The sequence below is a fragment of the Microcebus murinus genome, chromosome 9 (genome assembly GCF_040939455.1).
Source record: "Microcebus murinus isolate Inina chromosome 9, M.murinus_Inina_mat1.0, whole genome shotgun sequence".
Classification (NCBI taxonomy): domain Eukaryota; kingdom Metazoa; phylum Chordata; class Mammalia; order Primates; family Cheirogaleidae; genus Microcebus; species Microcebus murinus.
This window is the reverse complement of record NC_134112.1, coordinates 21,063,661-21,087,833: the sequence shown is the minus strand read 5'-3', so window position 1 is coordinate 21,087,833 and position 24,173 is coordinate 21,063,661. Positions and strand designations below refer to the sequence as shown.

At 41.4% G+C, this 24,173-nt stretch overlaps 1 protein-coding gene across 5 annotated transcripts in view; it reads right to left on the bottom strand.

Moving 5' to 3' along the window:
* The window catches only part of PDE1C (phosphodiesterase 1C), a 521,012-nt gene that overhangs the window by 48,493 nt on the left and 448,346 nt on the right, over positions 1-24,173 (bottom strand). For all 5 annotated transcript variants that reach the window (XM_076006325.1, XM_076006322.1, XM_076006323.1 and 2 more), the window contains 5 exons: positions 22,375-22,456; positions 18,661-18,781; positions 16,805-16,980; positions 7,982-8,212; positions 2,029-2,106 (listed from right to left, as the gene is read on the bottom strand). In XM_076006325.1, coding sequence (XP_075862440.1) covers positions 2,029-2,106; positions 7,982-8,212; positions 16,805-16,980; positions 18,661-18,781; positions 22,375-22,456 — 688 coding nt within the window. The remainder of the gene's footprint in view (positions 1-2,028; positions 2,107-7,981; positions 8,213-16,804; positions 16,981-18,660; positions 18,782-22,374; positions 22,457-24,173) is intronic.

The window sequence follows — 24,173 nt, the reverse complement described above, 5'->3', positions numbered from 1 at the left end:
TAAAGATTTTGGACTAAAATAGTACAAATCACTGAGCTCAATGCTCTAAATTCCATTGATATCAAAGCAGTAATGATGACTGATTTCATGTTAGTTCATCAGGTGAAATTAAAATGCAAATTGTTCATGCTTATGTTTGCGTACAAACTTGCAAGTACATGGGCACACCAGGCCCCACCTGAGGCACTGGAAGATTAGGGTTATAGAGGGAAAGGGGGTTAGACATCAGAGACTGCCACTTCTTTATTAATTACAGCTTGCTTACTGCCCCATGAAATCAAGAATCCTGTTCATTCAACAATCAAACTTTACACTTATTTGTATAATAGAATATACAATCTATTTCATCACTTTCCCCCCAGAACTGTTTAATTCTTTTAAATATTTGGGAATAATTCAGTTAAAAGAGTCACAGTTAAAATAAAAGGACCTTATGAAAGTGATAAATTTAATACGTAATGGCCACATGACAACATTATAGAAGATATTTGTACACCACAATACAAAAATGCAACAAGATTCAAGATCACATCTTACAAATTTGTGACTCGATTTGTGCTGGGCTTTTATGCTGTAGAAATTTAGATCAGAGAGCAATAGGCCAGTCGCCAGATGCAGGATGGGGCAGGCGTCCAGGTGCTGGGTTGATAGCTGACACCATTCCTCCCCTGTACATTTTCTGGCTTGAGTTGCCTTGACTTGGGTTTAATAAAGTCTGGCAAAGAGCTTCTGGTATTTGAACAAACCTTACCCATAATGGAGTCTGGCTGAGAAACTGTCATTTTGAATTCTATTTTATCTCTGTGTAATTCAATGCGTAGTCACAATGATTCAAGGAGGGCACACTCATTAGTTAAGTGATTTCCATTTGCATAAGCAAGTTGGTGAAAAATTGCAAGTAGGTGTTCCCCAGGTATTATGTGATAAGTAAGACACCTGGAGTGAATTATTTGAATGGTCTTAAAAGGAAAGGTTTGAGAATTGATTTCATGCACGCAAGTAAAGAGAGCACGTCATCACCACTCAGGGCTGAAAGCTAAATGGGCTGCTTCCTTTATAACAGATGTGTGAAGAGTTATGTTCAGATTTCTTCTTACTCTTCAACCTGATTACCCAGCATTTGTTCTTTAAAGGTATTCTAATCAAACTATTCAAAGAATAGCTTAGCATCAAATAGGATGCCTCCAGGGAGGTATGATTCAAATAGAGTCTGGGATTCAAACAGAAACCACTCCATGGAAACTTTCATGTTTAGCTTCATATTATGTCCATGTATGAAGGAATAACTAGGAATGAGCCCATGTTATAGGTGAAACAATGAGGTTTATATAAAAGGTGAGAGCAGGCTTCTCAATCTAATAGTTCAAAGTCTGGAGGGTAATATAATTTGAATGTTCACATTTTTTAAAAAGTGGCATGTTGTTTATGAAAAGGGAAAGCAATACTCATGAAGCACATTCTGATGTATTCAATAGGTTCATTCTAACTTTGGTTTTGGGACTGGTTCTTGCTGGCAAACTGTATTCTACAACCATCTATGTTGCCTCCCAACATAACGCTGAACAGATTACTGGTTTTGCTTTTGTCTTAACTGAAAGTGATAACTCATTCACGGTAAAAAATGTGAAAACTAAAAACACAGAACATTTCCTATTTATGTCGCACAATTCACAATCAAAACCTCGTAAATACATTAGCAGTCTGTGTTACTCCATTCCAGCTGTCCAATCAGCCAGTCTAGAATGAACTTTTTATGAAACTTAAGATGAAAAAATGGTAATTGGGAAAAGAAAGAGTATAGAAAGCAGTTGTGATGAGAAACTATGGTGGAGGGGAAGAGATGAACAATAATTTATACAATAAATTATTGAAAAAGGGATAATAGTACTCTTTAAATATACGGAAGTGGGTTTTTTCAGGGTATAAGCATATATTAACAACCACTATTTCAATTTTAGGTATGATTTTAACAAGCTTGCACTAAATTGCACATTTTATGGAAAAATGGAATGAGAATGATACTCTTACCATCTGTTTTCTTTGAATCATTTCCGACGTTCGAGTGATCCTTCTTGTCTGTCTTATTTTTACCATCTTTCAAGTCACCTGAAGGTAATAAACATGACAAACAGTGTATGAATACAGCTGAGGGAATGTTACAAACATCTTTAAACCTGTCAAGGTAAAAAAGTCATGAGGGAGTACATGTCTGAGTATAAATATCTTTTGTAACCACGTGTTAGATCCGAGAAATTGGATTATGATCGGGAAATTGAGAATGAAAGCTCCTGTTAAACAGGGTTGTACTTAAGTCAATCATGTTTATCTCCCAAGAAAGGTAGCTCAGCTTAATTGTTGGAGTATGCAGTGAGGAAAAATCTGTAAAATGGGGATATTAACACCTACTTTATAGCATATTATAAGAATAAATGCATTTAAAGTATGTAAGTACTGAATGTAGTATCTGGCATATCATTCAATGGCAGTTATTATTTTAATTAATTATCTTATCAAAGTGTAATTTGTAAAAGTTGAAAAACACTACTCTTAACAAATGTAAAATAAACACATGTCAAAATGTGTTTAACCCATTTATGAGGGAACCAGTGAGAGAGTAGTAGAGATGGTTCTAAGAACAGTTAAGAAACTAAGTATTTCTAGGCATTTTAGAAATATGTTAAAATAAGATTTTTCTAGGTTAGAGACAAAACTGGTTAAGTTCTACAGGGCAATAAAACCATAACCTTTGGGGTTATTTCCTCCACCAGTCAAAAAAAAAATCTATAAATAAGCGTCTGACTTTATAGTACCTAGGCTGGAATCGAATAGTAAAAAGCAAAGTTATAAAACAGCTATGTTCTTCAAAAGCACGGGTCAGCAAATTATGGCCCCTGAGCCAATCTGGACTGCCGCCTGTTACTATAAATAAAGTTTTATTGAAACACAGACATGCCCATTCATCTACACATTGTCTATGGCTGCTCTCAGGCTGCAACAGCAGAGTTAAATAGCTGGCACAGAGCTGTGCAAAGCCAGAAATATTGGCAATCTGTGTGCTACCTCCTGTCTAAGATAATTTACTAATAATAATTCTTGGGCAGGTCTGTTCTACAATATGCCAGTGTGACATGGAAAGATCAAGGACCCCTTCCCCCAGCCTTATTTTCAAGTTTTAAATATTTTTCTTACCAATTTTACTAATGGCAGTAGTTTTTTTTTGTTTTTTTTTTTTGTTTGTTTGTTTGTTTTTTTAGCCTGCATAAAACCAAGAACATATTACCACTCCAATACTGGTACTTACTGAAGCAAAAAGACTGTAATCATAATTGTAGGCAGGGTTTCTAAAATGTGTGTGTGCAAGGGAAGAGATTTGTCTTTTTTCACTTTTTTTGTGCCAGGCAGTGTGCTAAATGCTTTGCATGAATCATTTCTTTAACTTCTTATAACAGTTCCATTATGAAAGCATATTACTGAAAGTAGACAAATTCATGAAAGATTTATTCACTAAATGGCTAGTCTGCTGCATAACCAACTCACCAAATGATTGAGGATGTTTTCCAGGTTGGAGTTTTTCCCCGACGTCACTGCAGCCCTACGGGCAGACACTGGCCGGTCCACCCATGCCGGGTGGCGAGCATTGCCCACTGGCACGTGCTTTACATGCACGACGGACTTGCACCTGCATCTCCCTCTGGCAGCAAAACTGCTCCTGTCAGCTACCGTGGATCTGGTTTAAGCTATTTGTCTAACAGCTCTTGAACAAATGGCCAATTGATCTTCCTGGAAAGTAATTTTGCTGAAGCTGACTTGTCAGGAATTGACCTGAAACTCGCATGATCACCTCCATTTTATGGCTGAGAAGCCCAAGGCACAGACAAAGTAATTTAGCACAGCTACCCAGACAGGCTGATTCTCGAGGCCGAGCTCTCTACTATATCTACAACTTCCCTACAAAGCTCAAGTTTTAGATTTCAGACTTCTGTTTACTGCTTCCATTTCTCAATGCCTTTGGCCTATGAGTCTATAATGAAATGGTTATCTAAGGATAATTCAAGACTATTTTTGACTGTGATACATTCTATACTTTTAATGGAATTTGACAAATCCTAAGCTAAATTAGAAGTCAATAAACTCCCCAGGTTTCCTCTCATTTTTAATTCTGATATGGGATGAACCAGGGAGAAGAGGAGTCTACTCTGGCCGGGGTCCAAACAGGAGGAGTTTAAGTAGAGGACACAGTCCAAAAGAGGATTCCTTCAGAGTCCCATGAAAGAGTCCAAATACTGGCTTTTCCACGTTTTAGGGATACCAGAGATGAACTCAAAGATCTTGAATCTTGAGCCTTGTGGTCAAACTACTTCCCACTTCCCTGAATGAGTCTTCCTACCCCTAATGCACTCTATTTTAAACCTTTCAGGTTGCTCTGAACTGAAGCTTTGCCTACAGTTGCAGCAACACCAGATGTCTTCTGGTTCAATTTGCTAGGTGCCCGCCAACAGCCCAAGGCAGCCTCTCTTCTCAGCCGGGGTTGAGGAGGCTTTGGGAGGAAGTCGCCTCAATGGAGAGCAAAGCTTAGAGGATCCTGTAATTACCAATAAGGGCCCAAACCTCGAGAACGCCCCTAACCAACATCCTTCGGCTCTGATCTGGAAAACATCCCGGGCAGCCCACAAAGAAGGGTGCCGGGAAAGTGACATATGCTTGTTTGATGATATTCCTTGAGCAGAACTCATTAGGTAATTTCCCATGGGTTGTATGGTGTAATGGCCAATGTGAGCTATTACTCAATAAACGGGGGAAGCAAAAGAACCTTTCTGTGCAGTTATAAATCATTTTAATTAGGCTGCTGTAACACAATCTCAAACCACCATTAGCCTTTCTTATTATTGCTCTAAATTGATTTCTTTTCCCACCTCTCATTTAATTTTTAAGGGAAATGGTAGACTGTTGCTTACTTTGGGAAAGAAACACAGTTGCGAAATTCAGCCAACCTAGTTGAAGACTCAGGCTTCTGTTTTGTTTCTTTTAGGCTCTCCCCCAATGGACTTCAAAATAAATTATTGCCACCTCTGCCCTCTTTGGGTCTTTATTTATAACTCTCTGGTAGGATGTATACCCCTCTTTGTGACTGGCTTATGTGTGTTCATTGGTTTATCTCACTGACTAGACCAAGGGTTGGTAAACTACGGCCCATGAACCAAACCTGGTCCCACTGCCTGGTTTTGTATGACCCACAAACGAAGAGTGGCACTTGCATTTTTAAATGGTTAAAAAAAGATAAACATTTAATGATATATGATAATTATGTTGAATTCAAATTTCAATTTCCATAAATAAAGGTTCACTGGGATGCAGGCTTGCTTATTTGTTTATGTACTGTGTGGCTGCTTTTACAATAGAGTGGCAATGCTGAGTAGCTGCAACAAGACTCTATGTCCCATAAAGCCTGAAATTACAGAGAGAGTGTGCCAACCTCTGGAATGGATACACTATAAGCTTCTTATGAACAGCAGTTAAGTCTCCCTATTTCTCCAATCCCTCTTCCCTCTGACAGCACCAAATCTTGCAAACAGTGGGGAAACGCTGGTTACGGAATAGAGAATTGAGACTCACATATAACTGAGATTAACTGGAGATCTCTACTTGATGGTTGCTTGACCTTACCCAAGGAGTTTAACCTTTCTGAGTCTCAATTTCCCCCTCTGCAAGATGGGAATGAGTGTCTCTATCTCACAGCGTTGTCAGGATTTTTAAATGATTCAATGCAGGTAAAATCTCAAGTATAATACAATGTCTGGTACATGCTAAGCATTCAACAAGTGATAATGCTCTTATGATCACTGCTTTTATTAAGGGAAAAGACATTTTTAGCCTACTCTGCTAAAATAACAAAAGGAAGGAAAAAAACACATCTTACCTCTCTCACCACCCCTCACTTACCCCACCTTTGAGAGGAGGGATTTATCTAGGAGGTGGGGCACAACTCAGCCACCCACATCTTATCTCCTTTTGAGATGTGTTTTCTACAAGACATGCACCATTTCTGTCACTCCAGAAGCAGCCTGCTGGGGAGCTGGGCAGGGGACCAAGTCCTGCACCTGCCTGGCTCTGCCATGTCTGGTTGGGGGGCCTCAGCTCAGAGCAGATATGTGAAGAAGCCCACGTGCTCTGCAGCCCTGGTCCATGTTTCCCAAGTCAGCTCCAGCTGCTGTGGAGCTGGTATTTCGATCAGAGCACTGGCTTTCTGACTTGGGTCTCTGTCTCTCAACTGGTTCAGACCTCAGGAGGGGGAGTGAGGGGTGTCTTGCACTTCCCTCTAAATCTTTAACAGGTGCGCCATAAATTCTTATTAAATTAAACTGCACTTGAGTACAAAGCAAACTAGTTAAGAGCAACCAGAAGAGGGCTGAACAAGTTGGGGTCATGACATTCCTTTGCCTCCTAACGTGGTTATCAGGGTTAACGGGAAGAATTTATGCAAAGTTCTTAGAATGTGATATGAGCTATTATTATTATATGTATTAAAATATTATTCTCTGATTATAAAGGTTACACATGGTTGACTGTGAGAATAATTGGAGAACGTTGTGCCAGGCATTTTTACACGTAGAGATCATTTACCAAGGCCCTGTAGCATAATAGCTAGAGCACAGTTCCGAGATCACCTGGCTCTGCCAGGCAAGAGAATGAATATGTAAAGAGAGAACTTAAAACAGCATCTGGTGTGTAGTCACCAATTTGTTGTTACTGTTTTTGTTGCTTTTACTACCATGATTATTACTGAAAGCTCCAAAAGGCCTGTGCTATGAATAGGTATCACTACACACCTTGTGCAGGGACAGCATAAGGTTAAGTAACCTGGCCAAGGCCAACAAGAAGGGAGAGACACAGCTGTGAATTAAGTCTAGGTCTGATTGACTGCTAAGCTACCTTGTTATTAGGCCACAATCTGGCACTTGCAAACTCCAGTGACTCTGAACTTCCTGCCTGTCCCTAAACAAGAGAGCCAGTTCCTGTGCATTTGCTCATCTTGTTCTCTCTGGTGAGAAGTCTCTTTTTCCCACCTGACCAGCAAACATCAGTATTTAAAACCCAGCTCACACACCACTTCCTCTCAAAGCCCTCTCTGACATCTCCCCATCTCACAACCCCCAGTCCCAACAAACATAATGTCTCTTTCTTTGCACATGTTCCTTGGGCATTTGAACTGCCATGTCACTACTGTTACTTGCTCACATTTCACTAGAATTATTTGTGAGGACGTCCATATCCCCTAAGAAATCATGGGCTTCTTGTGGCCTTTCCATTTCTAAATCCCCAGGGCCAAGCACAGTGCTTGGAAAATATTTGTTAATCGATATTTATGTTAAATATTAAGATAAGAAATATAAGTTATTGAACTATATGCACAGTATGGTGACCAGCTCACCCAGTTTGTTTAGAACTATTCTGGTATTAAAACAGAAGGCCTTGTGTCACAGGAAACTCCTAAGTCCCAGGCAAACTGGGCTGGCTGGTCACCTTGATGTACACACTTATGTACATATAGACACATGGACACACACTACAGAAATAGGCCTTAGCCAGAACTGGGGCCTCACCCTTCTAGGAAGATGGTACATATGGCAGACTGACTGTCCACCCATCTGGGCACTGAGGACTGTGCCGGGGTTGTTAATGTTCTATTAATAGTAATTTCCACCTGGTGGGCAGGCAGGCACTGGCTGGAATCTCCAGGGCAGCTGAGAAGGGGCAGAAAGGTATAAATCTCCCCAGAGAGAATGACACAGGTGAGCTGGTGGCTGTTTCCGATGGGATCCTGATGGCACCCATACCCCAGGGAAGTGGGGTCAGCAGGAATTGGATGAGCAGGGACGCCTCCCTCTGGGGGCCATGTCACTGGAGAAGCTGTTTGCCAGTTTCCATCCATCATGTCATTAACGCACAGAAAAGAGCCTTTCACCAGCACAAGTCTACTCACCATTCTGTTGCTTTTCTCCTGCCGACTTCTCAGCTTTGGGATTTTTCCCGCGAGGGTTGTCACTTTTGTTTGTGCGCGTTCCATTGACTTGATTCTTAGCTTCTCCAGATGTCTTTTTCTCAGCCTTGCCAGATGTGCCTTCTTCAGCCTGGCTTTTGGCTTCCAGTTCCTTCTGCTGCTCCTCTGCGGCCAGGCGAGCCTTTTCCTCTGCTTCCTTCTTGGCCTTCTCCTCTGCATCCATGGCAGGTCAGGAAAGGTGCAGCAAAGAGAAAAAGAGGCCATGCCATTAGGAGAATTACCTCTCTGAATGCACTAAGGGGACCTAAGGTGTTTATTGAGTATTTGGGTATACTTTTGGTTAATTCAAGTCAGACTGGCATGTATTAATATATTTAGGAAACCAACAAAATAGGTTCATGATGATGCCATTTCTGAAAATCATAAGTTAGAGGAGGAGGCAGGGAGAAAATAAAAATAAGGATAATAATAAATGAATATTGTAATGGTATTATTTATATTATAATTATCGATAGCTTCCATGGCATGTGTCCTCTGTGACAGGTAATATGCTAAGTGCTGTTCAAGGATGATTTTTTTTTCATCCTCAGAACAACCTTCGAGCAGCTACTATTACTGTGACCCTATTTGACAAATGTGAAAATCGAGGCTCAGAGACATTACAAAAAGTTTCCCACAGCCACAGAAGAAATTGGAGTTTCATGAAGGTTTGCTTAACACCTAGAGTTTAAACATAAATAACTGATAACAAAACAAAAAGTCAGAAACAATCATCACCACTAGAAATATACACACTCAGGACACTGTGAATTTAAAAGTAGGAAGAGGATATTTAAGCCTTATGAAAAAAACATGGTCCTCAAACTGTGCACAAGATGAGAGGTGGCCTTTAGTTTGGTCAGGTGCCTGGTCTGTGTCCTCCCTTTTCATGAGATGTCACCATTATTTCCAATTTGGCAGATTATAAAAGTGCCTGGCTCTGAGCTTAATCAAAAACCCAGCCTAACTGCATAGGTCAAGTGCTTATGTAAAGACTGGTTAGTTTGCCCAACTCATATTTATCGAGCAGCTATAGTGTCCAGGACTGATGCAGGTACTGGGAATACAGCACTAAGTGAGATAAACATATGGAAAAGACCATAATTAAGTAAACAAATGAGTAAGATCATTTCAGATTGTGAGAAGTGCTTTGCAAAACACTTAAGCAGAGTAATATGATGGAACACAGGGGAGGGAGATGGCATTAGAGAAGGAAGCAGAGAAGGCTTTCTTGAGAAGGTGATATGTGACCAGGTCCTGAACAATGAAGAACAGGCTGTGTAATAATCAGAAGAAACAGCATTTCAGGCGGAGGAACTAGACAATGCAAAGATCAAGAGGCAGGAATGAGCTTGGTAAATTTAAAGGACAATAAGTTAGCCAGTGTGGCTAAAGGAAATTTGGCAAGGGATTAGTGCCGCCAGATGATCTCTTTGAATGACCAAGGAAAGGTGGGGTTCAGATCCTGCAGGGCCTTGGTGGCAACAAGGGGGAGCTGGGTTGCAGAGAGTAACCCTCAGAGAAGGCACCCAACAGAGACCAGTCCTGCCTAAGTTCTAGAGACTCACCCCATCTAGCTTTCAATTCACTCAAAAGGCCTTCCAGCCTGTGCCAGCAACCTCCACTTGGAAAAGCATTACTGTATGTTCCTCTACATGTGCTAAACATGTCTGTCTTAGTCAGTATTGTGTTGCTCTAAGAAACTGGGTAATTTATAAAGAGAAGAGGTTTATTTGGCTCTCAGTTCTGTATAAGAAGCATGGCGCCAGCATATAGGCCTCAGGTAGTCACTATTCATGACAGGTAATGAAGGGGGAGCAGGCGTGTCATATGATGAGAGTGGGGAGCAAGAGAGAGAGGAGGGGGTGCCCAAGCTCTTTTAAACAATCAGCTTTTGCAAGAACTAAGAGAGTGAGAACTCACTCATTACTGTGGGAAGGCACCAAGCCATCATGAGGGATCTGTCCGCCTGACCCAAACGCCTCCCACTTGGCCCCACTTCTAACATTAGAGATCAAATTTCAACATGAGATTTGGAGGGGACAAACATCCAAACTACATCAATGTCCCACACCTTATTATCAGGGCTCCACTTTATTTCCCTTGTCCTGGTCCTGAAAAAAAGCCAGCTGTCATAGATAATGCGTTTAATGTAATCTAATGGACACCAGAGTGCTTATGCACCTGATCACATTTCCTTTTGTTTTAGCTGCTAAAGAGCCCAAAGGCCAAATTTGGTCCAGGTTCCCATGTTCACAAGGCTTTGTGGCATGTATTTTGTAGATGTCTCTGATGTCTGGCTTTATTCTACTTTTCCTACCCTTACATTTGCTTACCCAAGGTGTCCTCCTTAATATATTATGAAGTTTTCATCCATCCTTTCATTCACTGATCCATCCATCCATCCATCCATCCATCCATCCATCCATCCATCCATCCATCCAAACCAAATGCCCTGGCCTCACTCCAGACAAATCAAATAAGATTCTGGAGGGAGAAGGGCAAGAATAGGATGTTTTAAATGTTTTCCAAGTGATTCTAACATGAATTCAGGGTTGAGAATGACTGATTTAAATTTTAAATGTCTCTATTCAGTATTTCATGACTCTCTTCTTCCAAACAGGATATATTTATAATTTACATTGCAAAAGTAAGAAAAGATTTCTTTACAAATAACATAAGTATGTGCATGTTTAGTGTAATACGACTTCTACAGAAAGGGACAACCAAAGAGTGAAAGAATGGCCTTGCAGAAGATGGTGAGACAGCATCTTCAGGAGGGTTCAGGGCCATACTCAGAAGGCCCCCTAGAATGTTCACTCAGGCTTCCTCTCATCCTTCCTTAATGCTCCAAGGACAGGGTTCAAATGTGATCTCCATCCTGAATTCCCAGTGCGTGGCACAGTGACTGGACGATAGCATACACTGACGAAATATTTGTGGATCAAATGAAATGTACCCCATGAGTGTGATTTCCTCTAACTGCCAGTGTAACCCTATTGTACATATTCTATCTTCAGCAACCTTGGTTGGCATAATATAAAACGTATATAAATTCTCAAGTCTTATTCTGAAAGAGTTAGCCATTTGACAAATGTTAATTTCCTAGTTTCCTTAACCGCTAATGTAGGTGAGGAAAAAGATTACTGTTCTTACTACAGAGAGAGAAACTAAGGCAAGGGGGAGGAGGATTCATTCATGCTCAGAATCTGGTATCTATTCCAGAAAATAATTTATAACCCCTTCACACAATCCCCACTGAATCCATGGCAAACTTTCAATATTCAAAATATCCCCAAGTTGGAAATAAGCTTGATGAAAACTGAAGGTGTTATAGACCATAAAATATTATCTGAGCAATAAAAATTTGTTTGACAACTGAGTCAGACCAATTTTCCAGGGGAAATTTAGCAAAAAACACACAAAAAAACTGAGGGAGGAGTATACATTTCAGAAACACATATTGTTTTGCTCAACTGTAGCTATCAGGCAATTAATGTTTAAGTCAATGAATAGTATCTCAAACTAGATATGAGCCTGCCCCACTGTATGATTCCTTTCTCTGCAGCAATCATGTTTCAGGGGGTGGCCCTGCGATGTGTTCACCTTCTCTGTTGGACACCTATGTCTGCCTCATGTCTCTGAGATAGGTGATATTGGTGTGATCAGTCATACAGTACCCAAAGTGCTACTACTCAAAATGCATAGACAAACACCAGCAAGCACATAAATAAGAAAAATAAATAAATCAACGAGAGGTAGGTCTTTTCCACTACAACTAGATTCCCTCATATTTCGAGGATGAAATTATTAGTATAGATGACATTTGCCTACAATGAGAAAAATCAGGTGAGAACACCGTTAATGTGTGCATGCTAACGTGTTCCAGTGATGGCATGTCCACAGAGAATTAACCTTTCAGATCTTAGGTTTAGCATCCTTGCACTCCTAGGCCTCTAGATTAGTAGAAAGCAAACAACATGGTTCACCTCTCTTTCCTTGGCGTCTCATTGTAAACTATCTGTGGTGATGAGATTCATGAAAAGGGCCAATAGCAAGCAGCTAAATTACATTTCTTCCAGTGGAGAAACAGTTCTATCCCACACTGAATGTCTGTACAGTCCCAGAGAAATACACTCATTTATTCATTTAATTTGTCTTCCTGGTACAAGAGGCTCTTAGTTAAAAATAATATGGTCTTGATATAATTTTCTGAAATGTCTACTTAAACTACCTACAAACAGAGGGAGAGAGAAACAGAATGGGAGAGAGAATGAGGAAAAATAGAGAGAGAAAGTGACTGAGAAAAAGCCAACCAAAATACTACATGAATTTTGAATAGTCACGTCTCAATTATATACAACAACAACAGAAAGGCATTTCTAGACATTTAAGAATTCAGAAGCTATTCCCACAGGAGGAACGTCCTGAAAATTTTAGTCAAAGAAGTGCTCCAGCCAAGGCATGCTGGCTCATGCCCGTAGTCCCAGCTACTCAGGAGGCTGGAGTAGGAGGATTGCTTGAGCCCAAGAATTCGAGGCTGTGGTGAGCTATAATTGTGCAGCTGCACACCAGTCTGACAGTCTGGGTGACCGAGTGAGACCTTATCTCTTAAAAAAAAAAAAAAAAGAAGTGCTCCAGCTGACAGTAAAAATCAATCAATATTAAAAACTCAAAAATGAGTAAAATATGTTAACATGTGCAATGAAACTAGGAAAGCTTAATGTTAGAGAAAAGTAATTACTGTTAAACTGGACTTAAAATGATGCAAATATTTTAAAAAATTTCAAGGATATGTTGATTATAAAAGAACAATTAGTAATGATGAAGTGAGTAAAAATTCACTAAATTTCTCAGCATTTGCAAAGGTATATCACTATATACTATTTCATGTTTACATTTACAGAGGCTTGTAACTCAAAAAACATAAAGACAATTTCTAGTAAAATAAAAATAGGAAGTGTATAAAAAGACCATAAGCAAAGTTAAAGGCATACAACAAACTGGAGTGGGGTAGAAAATGCAAGATATTTTGACAACTGTGAAGAATTATCACTTCAATTTATAAAGAATTATCATGAATCAATAATAAGAATTTAAACAATCTAATGGGAAAAATGAAAAGGGAATAATGTAGAGAAATAGACACTCTGCTATACTTCTAACTAGGAGAGAAAACTGGTAAAAAAAATGTCTTGAGAGAAATTTGAATATACATATCAAAGGCTTTAAAATTATCATCTGCTTTGACAAAGGAATGCCATATCTAGGAATTTATCCTAGATAAATAATCAGAAGTAGGCTCAAAGACTTTTTGAACTTGCACGTTCATAACATTATATGGAACAACAAAGAGCTGGAAACCTAAACACTCAGTTACAGAAGAAGGTTCAACTATGGTATTCTATACAACGTAGCCATTAAATCAGAATAGTCAGTATCAGCATAAAATACTCAAGATGGAAATGGAAAAGCAGAATACAAGACAATATTATATTATGATCCCAATTTACAGGGAAAAGTTTTACTTATACATAGGCATAGTAAAGCAAATTAAAAAGAAATTACATCAAATTTTAACAATAGTTATATATGGCTAGAGAGGTCATGCATAGTTTTTATTTTCTTTTGTATATATATTTTTATGTATATTTGTAATCTAAACATGTTATTATTATACCAGAAAATAAATGTTAAAAAACTACTAAATGCTGAATGGAAATTAATCAATCTTGATCAGAGTTGCAAATTGTTATACTCATGCACAGTTGGTTGAGAATAATGATTTTTAGCTCTAAGAACTATAAACAAAGACTGATTTAATCTTTCTTAATAACTATGGATTCTGGCCTATCTTTGTAAATCAGGTTGGACAAGAAAACCATTTCTGATCAGTTTAATAACAATACATGTTCAAGCACCCCATGTTCCACTTTTCTTGAAATCAGGGTGTTCTGGAAAAAAAGAGTAATAAGCAAAATAGCCTGGGAGAATCCAGTGCAGACCAATAGAAAACACATATAGACTGGATTTCTTATTAGCAATGGGCAACAGGTCAACAGCATCACTGGGAGGCTGAGAATGTTATAAGATATTAGGTATAGGTTGGTATTTTTACCACCAGCTTCTTAACTTTGCATGCAAACCTCTAATCTTCTTTTCCAATTTGCATAAATAACCGCTACCATTTATTAGGCTCTAGCCATGTGCAGTCTCTGTTCTCAGTGCTTTATATGTATAATTTCTGTTACTCGGATCAACTCTGTGATATGCATCATCATCTCCAAAATGTCTCAAAGAACCTATCTGAGTTTGCCAAAGAACACCTTGCAGGTCAGGATTCAATTCTCCCTTTCCCCCACTAACTGAAATTTGCATTTATAACCAAATTGTCCTCCCAAAAATATCCATAACCCAGGTGCCACGCCTTGGTCCACCCCCTTTCTCCTTTTTTCCCATTTCTAAATGCAATACTCCTTCAGGTCTTAACCCCAGCTGTCCTTCAAGTTCTGCCACACAATACCTTCCCAAATCCCTGAGCAGTGTTAGGGGCAACTCCTTTTATGCTTCCAAAATAGCTTAAGCATACAGTATCTTTATCTGTATACCTAATACATTTAAAAATTATTAGCTGTTTATTTACCTGTCTTTGTTTTTAAGGGCCAGTTTTGCCCTAGAAAAGAAACCATCTAATGTTTCCCCCAGTGATTAGTTTCAGAAGGTAATTTTAGTAACCCAGATAATTGCAAACAAATTATTCTGAAGTACCTCTTTAAATTGCATGTTGTCAGGAATTGGATTTTCGAGTGTAATGAGCATAATTGATTACAAGGGAGTGCTTCTTTTGAGATGATGCAGTAGCTGCCATCTCTGCTTGCAACGTCTGCCAATGGGGAGGATTTAAATGTTTAAAGCATTTGAATGGACTGGGAGAAGGTACACTTAGAATGTGGAGAGGCGCTGGCTCTCTCCATAGCTCAGGGTACAACGTCTGTCCTGAAAGGATAAGGGTCTGATTATGCCCCGAAGCACCATAAACATAAATCCTTTGCCTCACCCGAAATGAGCAGTCACATGGACAGGATCCTGTGGGCAAGTCACAGTGCTTGGCCTTTGAATAATTCCAACAGTGAGGCTGCTTCTCTCCTACACCCCAATGTATGGGACCCAAGACCACTAGAACATGCTCTTCCCTAGCGTACCTGCCCTTCTTCTCACCTGGTGCGCTGCCACTGGGAGGATGAAGCTGTGGGAGGTTGTGTTCTGGCAGAGAACCCTTTCTGCCTATTGTGAGAGTCCAGGACTCCGGCTGGTAGGTGCTGGTGACAGGTGCAAGGCCTTGACTGAACTCTCATTCTTCCTCTGAATGTAATGCTATAGCAATGTCCCTTCCCTTCCCCTGCCACAAGATGGTGAGCTTTGAGGACAAGGATGTCTGTTACTCATCTCTGCACCCTTGGCACTGGGCAGAGCCTGGCACACAGAAGGCACATGAGAGATGCTAGCAACCTCAAACTCCTGTGTTTTCAGTTTGAGACCAGCCTGAGCAAGAGGGAGACCCTGTCTCTACTGAACCAACTATTGTTGAAGGCTCACCTCCGCAAAGCCCACTGGGATCGGTCTCCTCACTGAGGCCCCAGACCCACCCCTCTGTATGTCCCTCCCTGGAATCAGGTGTCACAGCTTTAGACCCCTTATTTCAGGGCTGTGCTACCTGGGCACACAGTGCATCTCTAGCTAGACCGCAGTATCATCATGTAGTATGTGTTCAATAAGCACAAATGCATGTATGAACAAATGAATTTAAGCTTCCAAAAACACACAGGTCTCCATCTTTTTTTGTTGATAGTACCAAAAGCTACAACTTGTCTGGTCTGAGTTTTGATGATGTTTGCTTCAGGGAATTTCTGTTTACTCACAAGTTACTATCATCTCGGAAGAGCAGTTCTATAGTCTGAGCAATGAATGAAAGAAGGCTAGGTGCCGTGGCTCACACCTGTAATCCACGCCTGTAATCTTAGCACTCTGGGAGGCCAAGGCATGAGGATCACTGGAGGTCAGGAGTTCGAGACCAGCCTGAGCAAGAGTGGGACCCTATCTCTACTAAAAATAGAAAAAATTAGCTAGGTGTAGTGGTGGGCACCTGTAGTCCCAGCTACTTGGGAGGCTGAGGCAGGAGGATCACTTGAGCCCAGGAGTTTGAGGTTGCTGTGAGCTAGGCTAATGCTACAACACCCTAGCCTAGGAAACAGAGTAAGACTCTGTCTCAAAAAAAAAAAAAGTGAAGAAATACTGTGAATATAAGAGGAAGATAATAATGCGTGTAAGAAAATTAAATCTCCTTATATCCCAACATAATGGCTAAGGCAAGGTGGCCTTTGGCTGGGCTTCACTTAAGTAAAAGAAGAAATAAAAGCCTCACAGTTGTGCCACATGACATGAAATGAGAATGACAGGATGGTCTAGCAGAAACCAAGAAACAGCCAACAACCATCTCCTGCAGAGTCTTCATATCAGAAAAAGGAGTGTAGTCACAGAGCAAAAGGGCGAGATGTCTGGAGGCTTGGAGGTCAGCCACATTTCATCAGGCATTGAGTGTTAAATACAACTAAGATCAAAAAACGGTAGATCCTAGTATTTGAATCTGCATCCTGAGTGATTGTGTTTAATTTGCAACACCTATAAAGCAGGGACGGCAATCCCTTGTTTTATGAGTAGCTGCTGTATTGCTGTATTGGTTTGGGCAGGTCTCCTGGAAGATGTTACCTTTGGGCACCTTGGCCCTCCATCTCTCCCGATTGATGTGCACCACCTCGGTCCAAGTGGCTTTAAAGCTCTTATAGTCAACTGGGATGACGGAATTGTTGATTGGCGCACTTCCCTCTGACCCAGAGCTCTTGACACCTGAGCGCTTTGCATCTGATGAGCTGATGCTGTTCAAACTGGAAGACAGAAAATCATACCAAAGAGGACAGTTAGTGTTGAATATATCTGCCAAGCAGCAAGGCCAGGAGAGGAGTGGTTAGCACGCATTGAGTTACCGCTGTGAAATTATCCTATTTTCCGTAGATAACAGGAGGGGAATTCTGTATTTTCAGCAGGAAAGTATCAACATTGCACCCTTCAGAATCTCAGTATTCCGCATGTATCTTCTGTGCTAATTGGCTGCTTCTTTTTTTCCAATAACCAGAATCCCCTCATGCAAATTTTCCCTGTTCTAGTCTCTGAAATTGACTAATCTGAACTTGAATTTCTACTTGATTCAACAGTTCAACCACCTGCTTCAACACTGACCATTTTCCCAAGTTACCCAGAAACTTGATCCTCTTTCTCTCCAGCCCTACCAGTCCCCTGCACTCAGGGTCCCTCTGACCTCAGGGTCCCCCTGACCCCAGGGTCCCTAGGCCCGGGACAAGTGATGATTTCTTTATGTTGCCGAGAGAAGACAAAGAGGCACAGATGGCATGGAGATGGTGGGAGACTGAAGACCTAACTTTATGTGAATACATTATGCTTTAAGCCATGGGTGACTGTGAATATCATCCTTCTGGAAAAATATAAAGAAATAACTCCTGCTCCCAGTGGTTGAAGCAGTGACTGACATGGATGCAACTTCACTAAATGACAATCAAAGCTTACTAGACAAACAGGGCATGTTTCAGCCAGCATAACTGAAGAGCTGTGGGGCCACAGGGACTCAGGCAGGGGGCTTTTGTCCCCCTCACTGGCAACCTCAAGAGGGTCAATCGACCTGGGCATCCCAGGAGACCCACTCCTACTCTTTGCTTCTCTTTGTCCTATTCATTCCATTTCTCTTCTTTCTCCTGTATGACAAAACCCAAGGTGTTGCATGGACAAGGAGGGGAGGAAGGTGGGTAGTAATAATGGTAGTAGCATGACTAATTAAGACTAAATGTTAGCTTTATTGTAGCTGGCACTTCCTTGCGCTAGGCCCTGTTCTGTGCGGTGTACATGTATTGAATAACTTATTTCACTTTCCCAGCAACCCACAAATGTTATAATCCACATCTGCTCAGATGAGGGAAGCGAGGCAATTTGCCTGATATTGCACAGCTAATAGTGACAGGGTCAGGATTTTTAACCCTGGCAACCGGACTTCAGAGCCTGTGTTCTTCGACTACTAATCTGTCCTTGATATAGTGATGTGGTGGCAGAAGGTGGGTTCAAACTTTCAGTCTTTTCTCTCTACTTCATTCTCTTGTCAAACCTAGAAACCGAAAGAAAGTCAGTTTCATTTCTCGTAAGAACCCTGATCAGTGGTCCTGTCTTTTTGGAGTATTAGAAGCAAGGATTCTCTGGGCACAGCAGGTAAAAGTGCAGTGACTGGTGCTGCCACAAGCAAAGGCCAGGAGAGAATGGGGTGTGGGGGAGGCTGGCCCCAGGTACTTGCTGGTCAGGATTCAGTCACCCCCTTTCAGGTCAGCTGGAGAGAACAGAGTACAACTCTATGTCCTCCGGGGGAAGGCAAGGGGCAGACAGACTGTCATGAGAAGGAGGTCAGGCAAACATCATTATGAAATACCACCCCCACCTCCCACAAAAGAATTCCATCCCCGCGCCCAGGCCAACCTCACCCCCAGGCCTCAAGCTTCTCCACTGACCTGGAACGCCTCTGTCCTGCCCCGCCAGTCTGGGAGGTTTCATCGATTAACGGACTCACGATCTTTTCGGTCATGTCCGTGAGCACGGTGAAGGTAGGTTCCACAATGAAATCGATAAAACCTAAAAAGAAACAGCAACGTTTCAGAGGAATGACGCATTAGCTCGGGCATTTCCTTTCTTCTAAAATTCGTCTACATAGTAGGCTCCAGATCAGTTTAGGAGAGAACGAGTTGATCTCACTCATTTAATATATTCCCTGATTGGAATATTATGAGTCACAGTTTAATTTCTCCTACATAACTTCCTATGACTTTTCAGCTGATAGTTCAATAAAGTGCTTCAAAAATACATATTCGACACCTGCTATGCAACAAGAACTGTGATAGGAACTGCATAGAAGACTGAGATTGAATAATACAACCTGCCTGTTTTCAAAGACTTTCTAGGAGAGATTGAAGGAGCACATGAATGGCCCCTGGAGTATATGGAAGGCCGGAAGAGAAGCCCAAATGAAAGCCCCTGGGAAGGTGGGGGAGGGAGGATATTTCCCCTGCACTGAGAGGCCTGTGAGCAACTTTGGGAGACTGTGATGTTTGAGTTGAGCCCTCAAGAATGAATGAGAGACTGGGGCTGTTCACCGTGGGTGGCAGCGCTGGAGTGAGGCCGGGATGGGAGAGTGGGTGGTGTCTGAGGAGTGACGAGGGCGGGTATAGGGATCCTTTTGGAGTTGGGGAACAAAAGCTTAGCAAGAGGTCACCAACAGCTCAGGGAGGGAGGCGCTTAACTGTCAGGCTAAGGGGTTGGGGACTTAGATGGGCACTGGCAGCCCCGGAGATGTCTGGGCAGCTTCGTCATAAAATTTCTAAAATGTTCTTGGGAACATTAATCTGGCAAGATGGATGGGAAGGGAGACAGCATGAGGGGATAAGGATGGGGAAATCATTTCAAAAGCTATTTGCAATTGCTCCAACAAAAGGTAAGGAAGGTGGGGACCGGGTGCCACTGTAAGGTGGGAATGCAAAGGAGGCTCAGATCCCGGGCAGGAGGAGGTAGCACTGGCTCTGGGTGGGGTCAGCCAGAAAGGCCAGCAGCAAAGCAGGGGAACAGAACGTGGCTGGGGATAGGGGATGGGCTCAGCTACAGATCTGCTGACTTTTAGGCAGAGGGGACACATCCAGATGGGAAAGGACAAACAGAGTAGTACGAAACAGGGTTGGAAACTGGGAGACGGGTCAGACCTAGAACTATACTTTGTGAAATCGCCACGCCGGGGAGATAGATGGAGTCAGGCTACAGTGATTATCTCAACAGCTCAAAGACACCCAAAGGTTCTATGATACATCAGGTGAAAAATATGAGCTGGAGCTAATGAGGATAGGGTAATTCATTACGCAGCCACACGAAAGCTGGAAGGAGCTAAATACCAACCAAAGGAAATGCTGCCAAGTCCCCTCTCTCTGTAGTGGCTGTTTGGAAATGTACAAATGCATATTTGGTTTTCACAATGACTGAGGTGGGGTTGATAATGGTATTCAATGCTCGGCAGTGAAGGATGCTAAAAGTGCTACAATGTAATTGGCAAAACCAAGAATTGTCCCAACCAAATACCAATGATATCCTGCGAAGGAAACACTGGTAGCCAAGTTTGTATTACACTTAATTGCAGTATAATTTCAAACCAAAACTGAAGTGTTTGATGATATCATTTTTACCTTTTTTTTCTCCCAAGTTCAACTAAACCACAACTAACTCATCAGCTCCCTGCTCACCTTTGTAAATAACAGACTATCGTCCAACCACTTAATCTAGATTGCTGCCTTTATTTTAGCTTTGCCTTTAGCCAAATCCTTAGTACTTTCAGTGCCACCTCTCCTCTGGACGGTCTCTGTTACTGCCTTAGTTCTGACATTCATCATCTCTTCTCTGTAATCCTGCAGTGGGCACACAACTGATTTCCTTGCCTCTAATCTTACTGAAAACCCTCCAATTAATCCTCCATGCTACTGGCAGAGATATCTTCCCAAACAGGTCTTGGCAAACTTTATCTGTAAAGGACCACATAGTTATTTTAGACTTTGCAGGCCATATCATCTCTATCAAAAATACTTAACTCTGCCACTGTAGTACAAAAGCACCCATAGACAATATGCAAATGAACAGGCTTAGCTGTGTTGTAATAAAACTTTATTTACAAGAACAGGTGGTGGGCCAGATTAAGCCCACAGGCTAAAACAAGAATTTACATATTTTTAACCTCACTTAAAATTCTTTAGATATGCCCTCATTTCCTACAGGAAAGGATAAACACATGCTATTCTTAACACAATAAAATCTGGGCCTGATATGTCCCTCACTGCATCCTACTTCCTACCCACTGCTCTTGCCATATGGAACTGTTTAGAATTCGCTGACCATACTAGGCAGTTTTTAAGTTTCCCTCCTTTGTATATGCCACATATCCTGCCTGGAATGCCCTTCCACCCATCCCTAAGTCACCTCTAATACATATCACTATTTACCGCCCTAGATAAATCTACTCATTTCTTAGGACTAAATTCAAACATTGCCCCTCAATAAATCCAATATTAATAGTTTACACTATTAATGTTTGTACTCCATTGTACTATGTACAAAATTTTTCCTTAGTATTGAAAGATCCTAATGGATTTTTGTTTTTATAACATCTTTCCCACCACCCAATTATGGTTTAATATCTTTGAAAGCAGGTACCATGTATAATTTGTCTTTGTTTTTATAACATCTGCTATAGTGCCTAGCAGTACCCAACAGCCAACAGGGATTCAATATACATTATGAAGAAAAAAAAAGAATAAGCACTCCAAACACAAATAGAAAAATCAATACATCCTTATTGAATTTCTTTTTTCAATGAGTTCAGACTCTTCAAAGGTGGAGATCTCCCAATGACATTTAATTTATATAAGGCACTCGGACCCTCTGCCATAGCTGAGGATTTTGTAATGCATATACTACGGTTATTAGCGGTGTAAAAGTTACTCTTGCTCCCCAAAAAGTGCTTTTTTAAAAAAAAGAAAGGAACGGAGACAGGGGAAAAGGGAGGAAGGAAGAGAGGAAGGAAGGAAGGAAGGAAGGAAGGAAGGAAGGAAGGAAGGAAGGAAGGAAGGAAGGAAGGAAGGAAGGAAGGAAGGAAGGAAGGAAGGAAGGAAGGAAGGGAAGGAAGGGAAGGAAGGGAAGGAGGGAGGGAGGGAGGGAGGGAGGGAGGAAGGAAGAAAGGGAGGGAGGGAGGGAGGGAGTATTTTAAAAGAGTCATTCCTAGAAGTAGGCTGATCCAGGAAACGGTGCTGTCCTGAAAAGAGAGCTAGACGCGTTCATCAGGAGAAACGCCATGGTGACTTCCAGTACTGCACACAGAATGGAGAGGCTGAAGTAGAATGGGCTTCCTGAAAACCATACTTGTTATCCCCTTGGAAAGTTGAGGCCCCTTTTTCTCTTAACAGGGAATGACAGAGGCACCAAAAGTGTCACTGTCTAATTCTTCATGAATGAGCCACATTTCAGTCAGAAGAATGAAGAGAGTGGCTCCCTCGACCTACTTAGGCAAAGCCATGAGCACAGCATGACAGAATGGAGCCGGTTTCTCAGCCAAAGAATCACTGAGAGCAGCTGAGCTCACTTCCCCAGGCATCCCACTCTGCTGCTTCCTTCCATCCACGGGGCTGGCAAGCACGTACCTACTTGTGACTGAGCAACCATAGTCGACTTGCGGTCACACAGAGGAGAAAAAGGCAGCCCCAGCTCCGCTTCTCTGTCACCCTAGTAAAACAGGACACCGCAGTAAATGAACACAGTAAAAGAACAGTAGGCTTAGCTGCCCAGATTTTATTTAACAACTTCAGCTGCCACGAAGGCCTCTCGTCTTTATTTTAATTATTACAATTATATTATGGAATAAGTCCTTATGGTGACTGCTTCTCTGCATAAAAGACACCAAGAGGCTGAAGCCCTCCAGGGTCCAATTGTTCCACGCAACTGCAAAGGCTCACGCTGTTGTAAAGAAAGCCTCGTTGGGCAGCAATAGGTCCCCCACGGAAAATAAGGCAACAAGCAATGTTTCTTGTGGACTGGAGCCAGCACTGTGGTCAAAATTTCTGTTTTCCCAAGTCGTCCTGTGCCAACCTCTGGCCTTTCTCTAGCCAGTGACCCCCTACCAGCTGTGGGCAGTGTCCAGGGCTAAAATTCAAACTAAACTGATTCAGATTTATTCTAGTGCTAAAGCCACACACAATAGGAGTAAGTGCTTCCGGGTTCTTAACCCCAGGGGTCAGTCCATAATGAAAAGTGGACCCAAAAGAACAACAGTAAATAACTGCTCGCTTGTGTCCATCAGGTCAGACAACAATAAAACATGGTTGTCTGACCAATGTAGTCTCAATCTTGCCAAAAAGCATCACTAAAATAAACAAGTGCTATGGAAAGCCTAAATAATGATAGAGATGGTTTTCAAAAACTTGAACCAGAAGCTTAATGATTCAACCACACATACACCTAGAGGAAATATAAAAATCTATTACCCTCCCTGTAGAAGTGAGGCTGTGCTCATTCATGTCCCTGGCCCAGGATCCTGGCTACTGACTCGTGCTTTGAACCTTGCCTTTCTCCTACTGGATGTGTGGTTGACTATAAGAAGGTTATTTTCCTTCCTTACATTTCAATGTTAATACTTGTCAAATGTAGGATAATAACCTCTACTTCAAAGGCTTATAATGAGGAGGAAATGAGAAAAATGTATGTAAATAAATAAAAATAACTACTAACAGAACTATTATTGTTTCCCAATAAGTAGCTCTAATATTTAAGGTCAAGATTTGAGAAACATTTAGTGAATTTGTTACGTCTAACATAATCTGACTGTAATGAACATTGCCCATAAATTAATAAAAAATGAAAAGGTAATAACAGCCTGCAACCAGGCCTTGTTCAAAAATGGAATGCTTTTTCTTTCTAAGGCATGCTAGCTACCAAAGAGAAAGGATGCTAGCTCACACGCACGTTTAACATCAACTGAAAGGACGGAAAAGGAGTGGGCGTCTGAGGAAGCTGAGCAGTGGGGTCACAATGGGAGCTGGGGACATCCAAGGGTCTCAGGAACAGTCTTCAAGTGGCTCAGTTCCTTCTGCACCCTTTTCCTGTATCGACACCCACGGGACATAATAGCTTCTCTGTGCCCAGTACGCCCCACTCAGGACTGCTCTGTCTCTCAAGTGGCATGACAGAAATGATTTCCTCCTGAGTGGTTTCTACTCGGACAGCACGAAGATATTTATAACATAAGTTCTAGTGGTATAGGTGACTTAGTGGGATAGTTCAGCTAGAAGAAATATTAAATAAATCCCTTTTTTATTCCCCATGTAGCGAGGATACAAGTCGTTTTATTGGTACATTTTAATGGGGCAGGGTGTGTGTGAATACTCTCCACTTGGCTATTAAGGTGTAAACATTAATTTGGATTTCATTCCTAAAAAAATGCCTG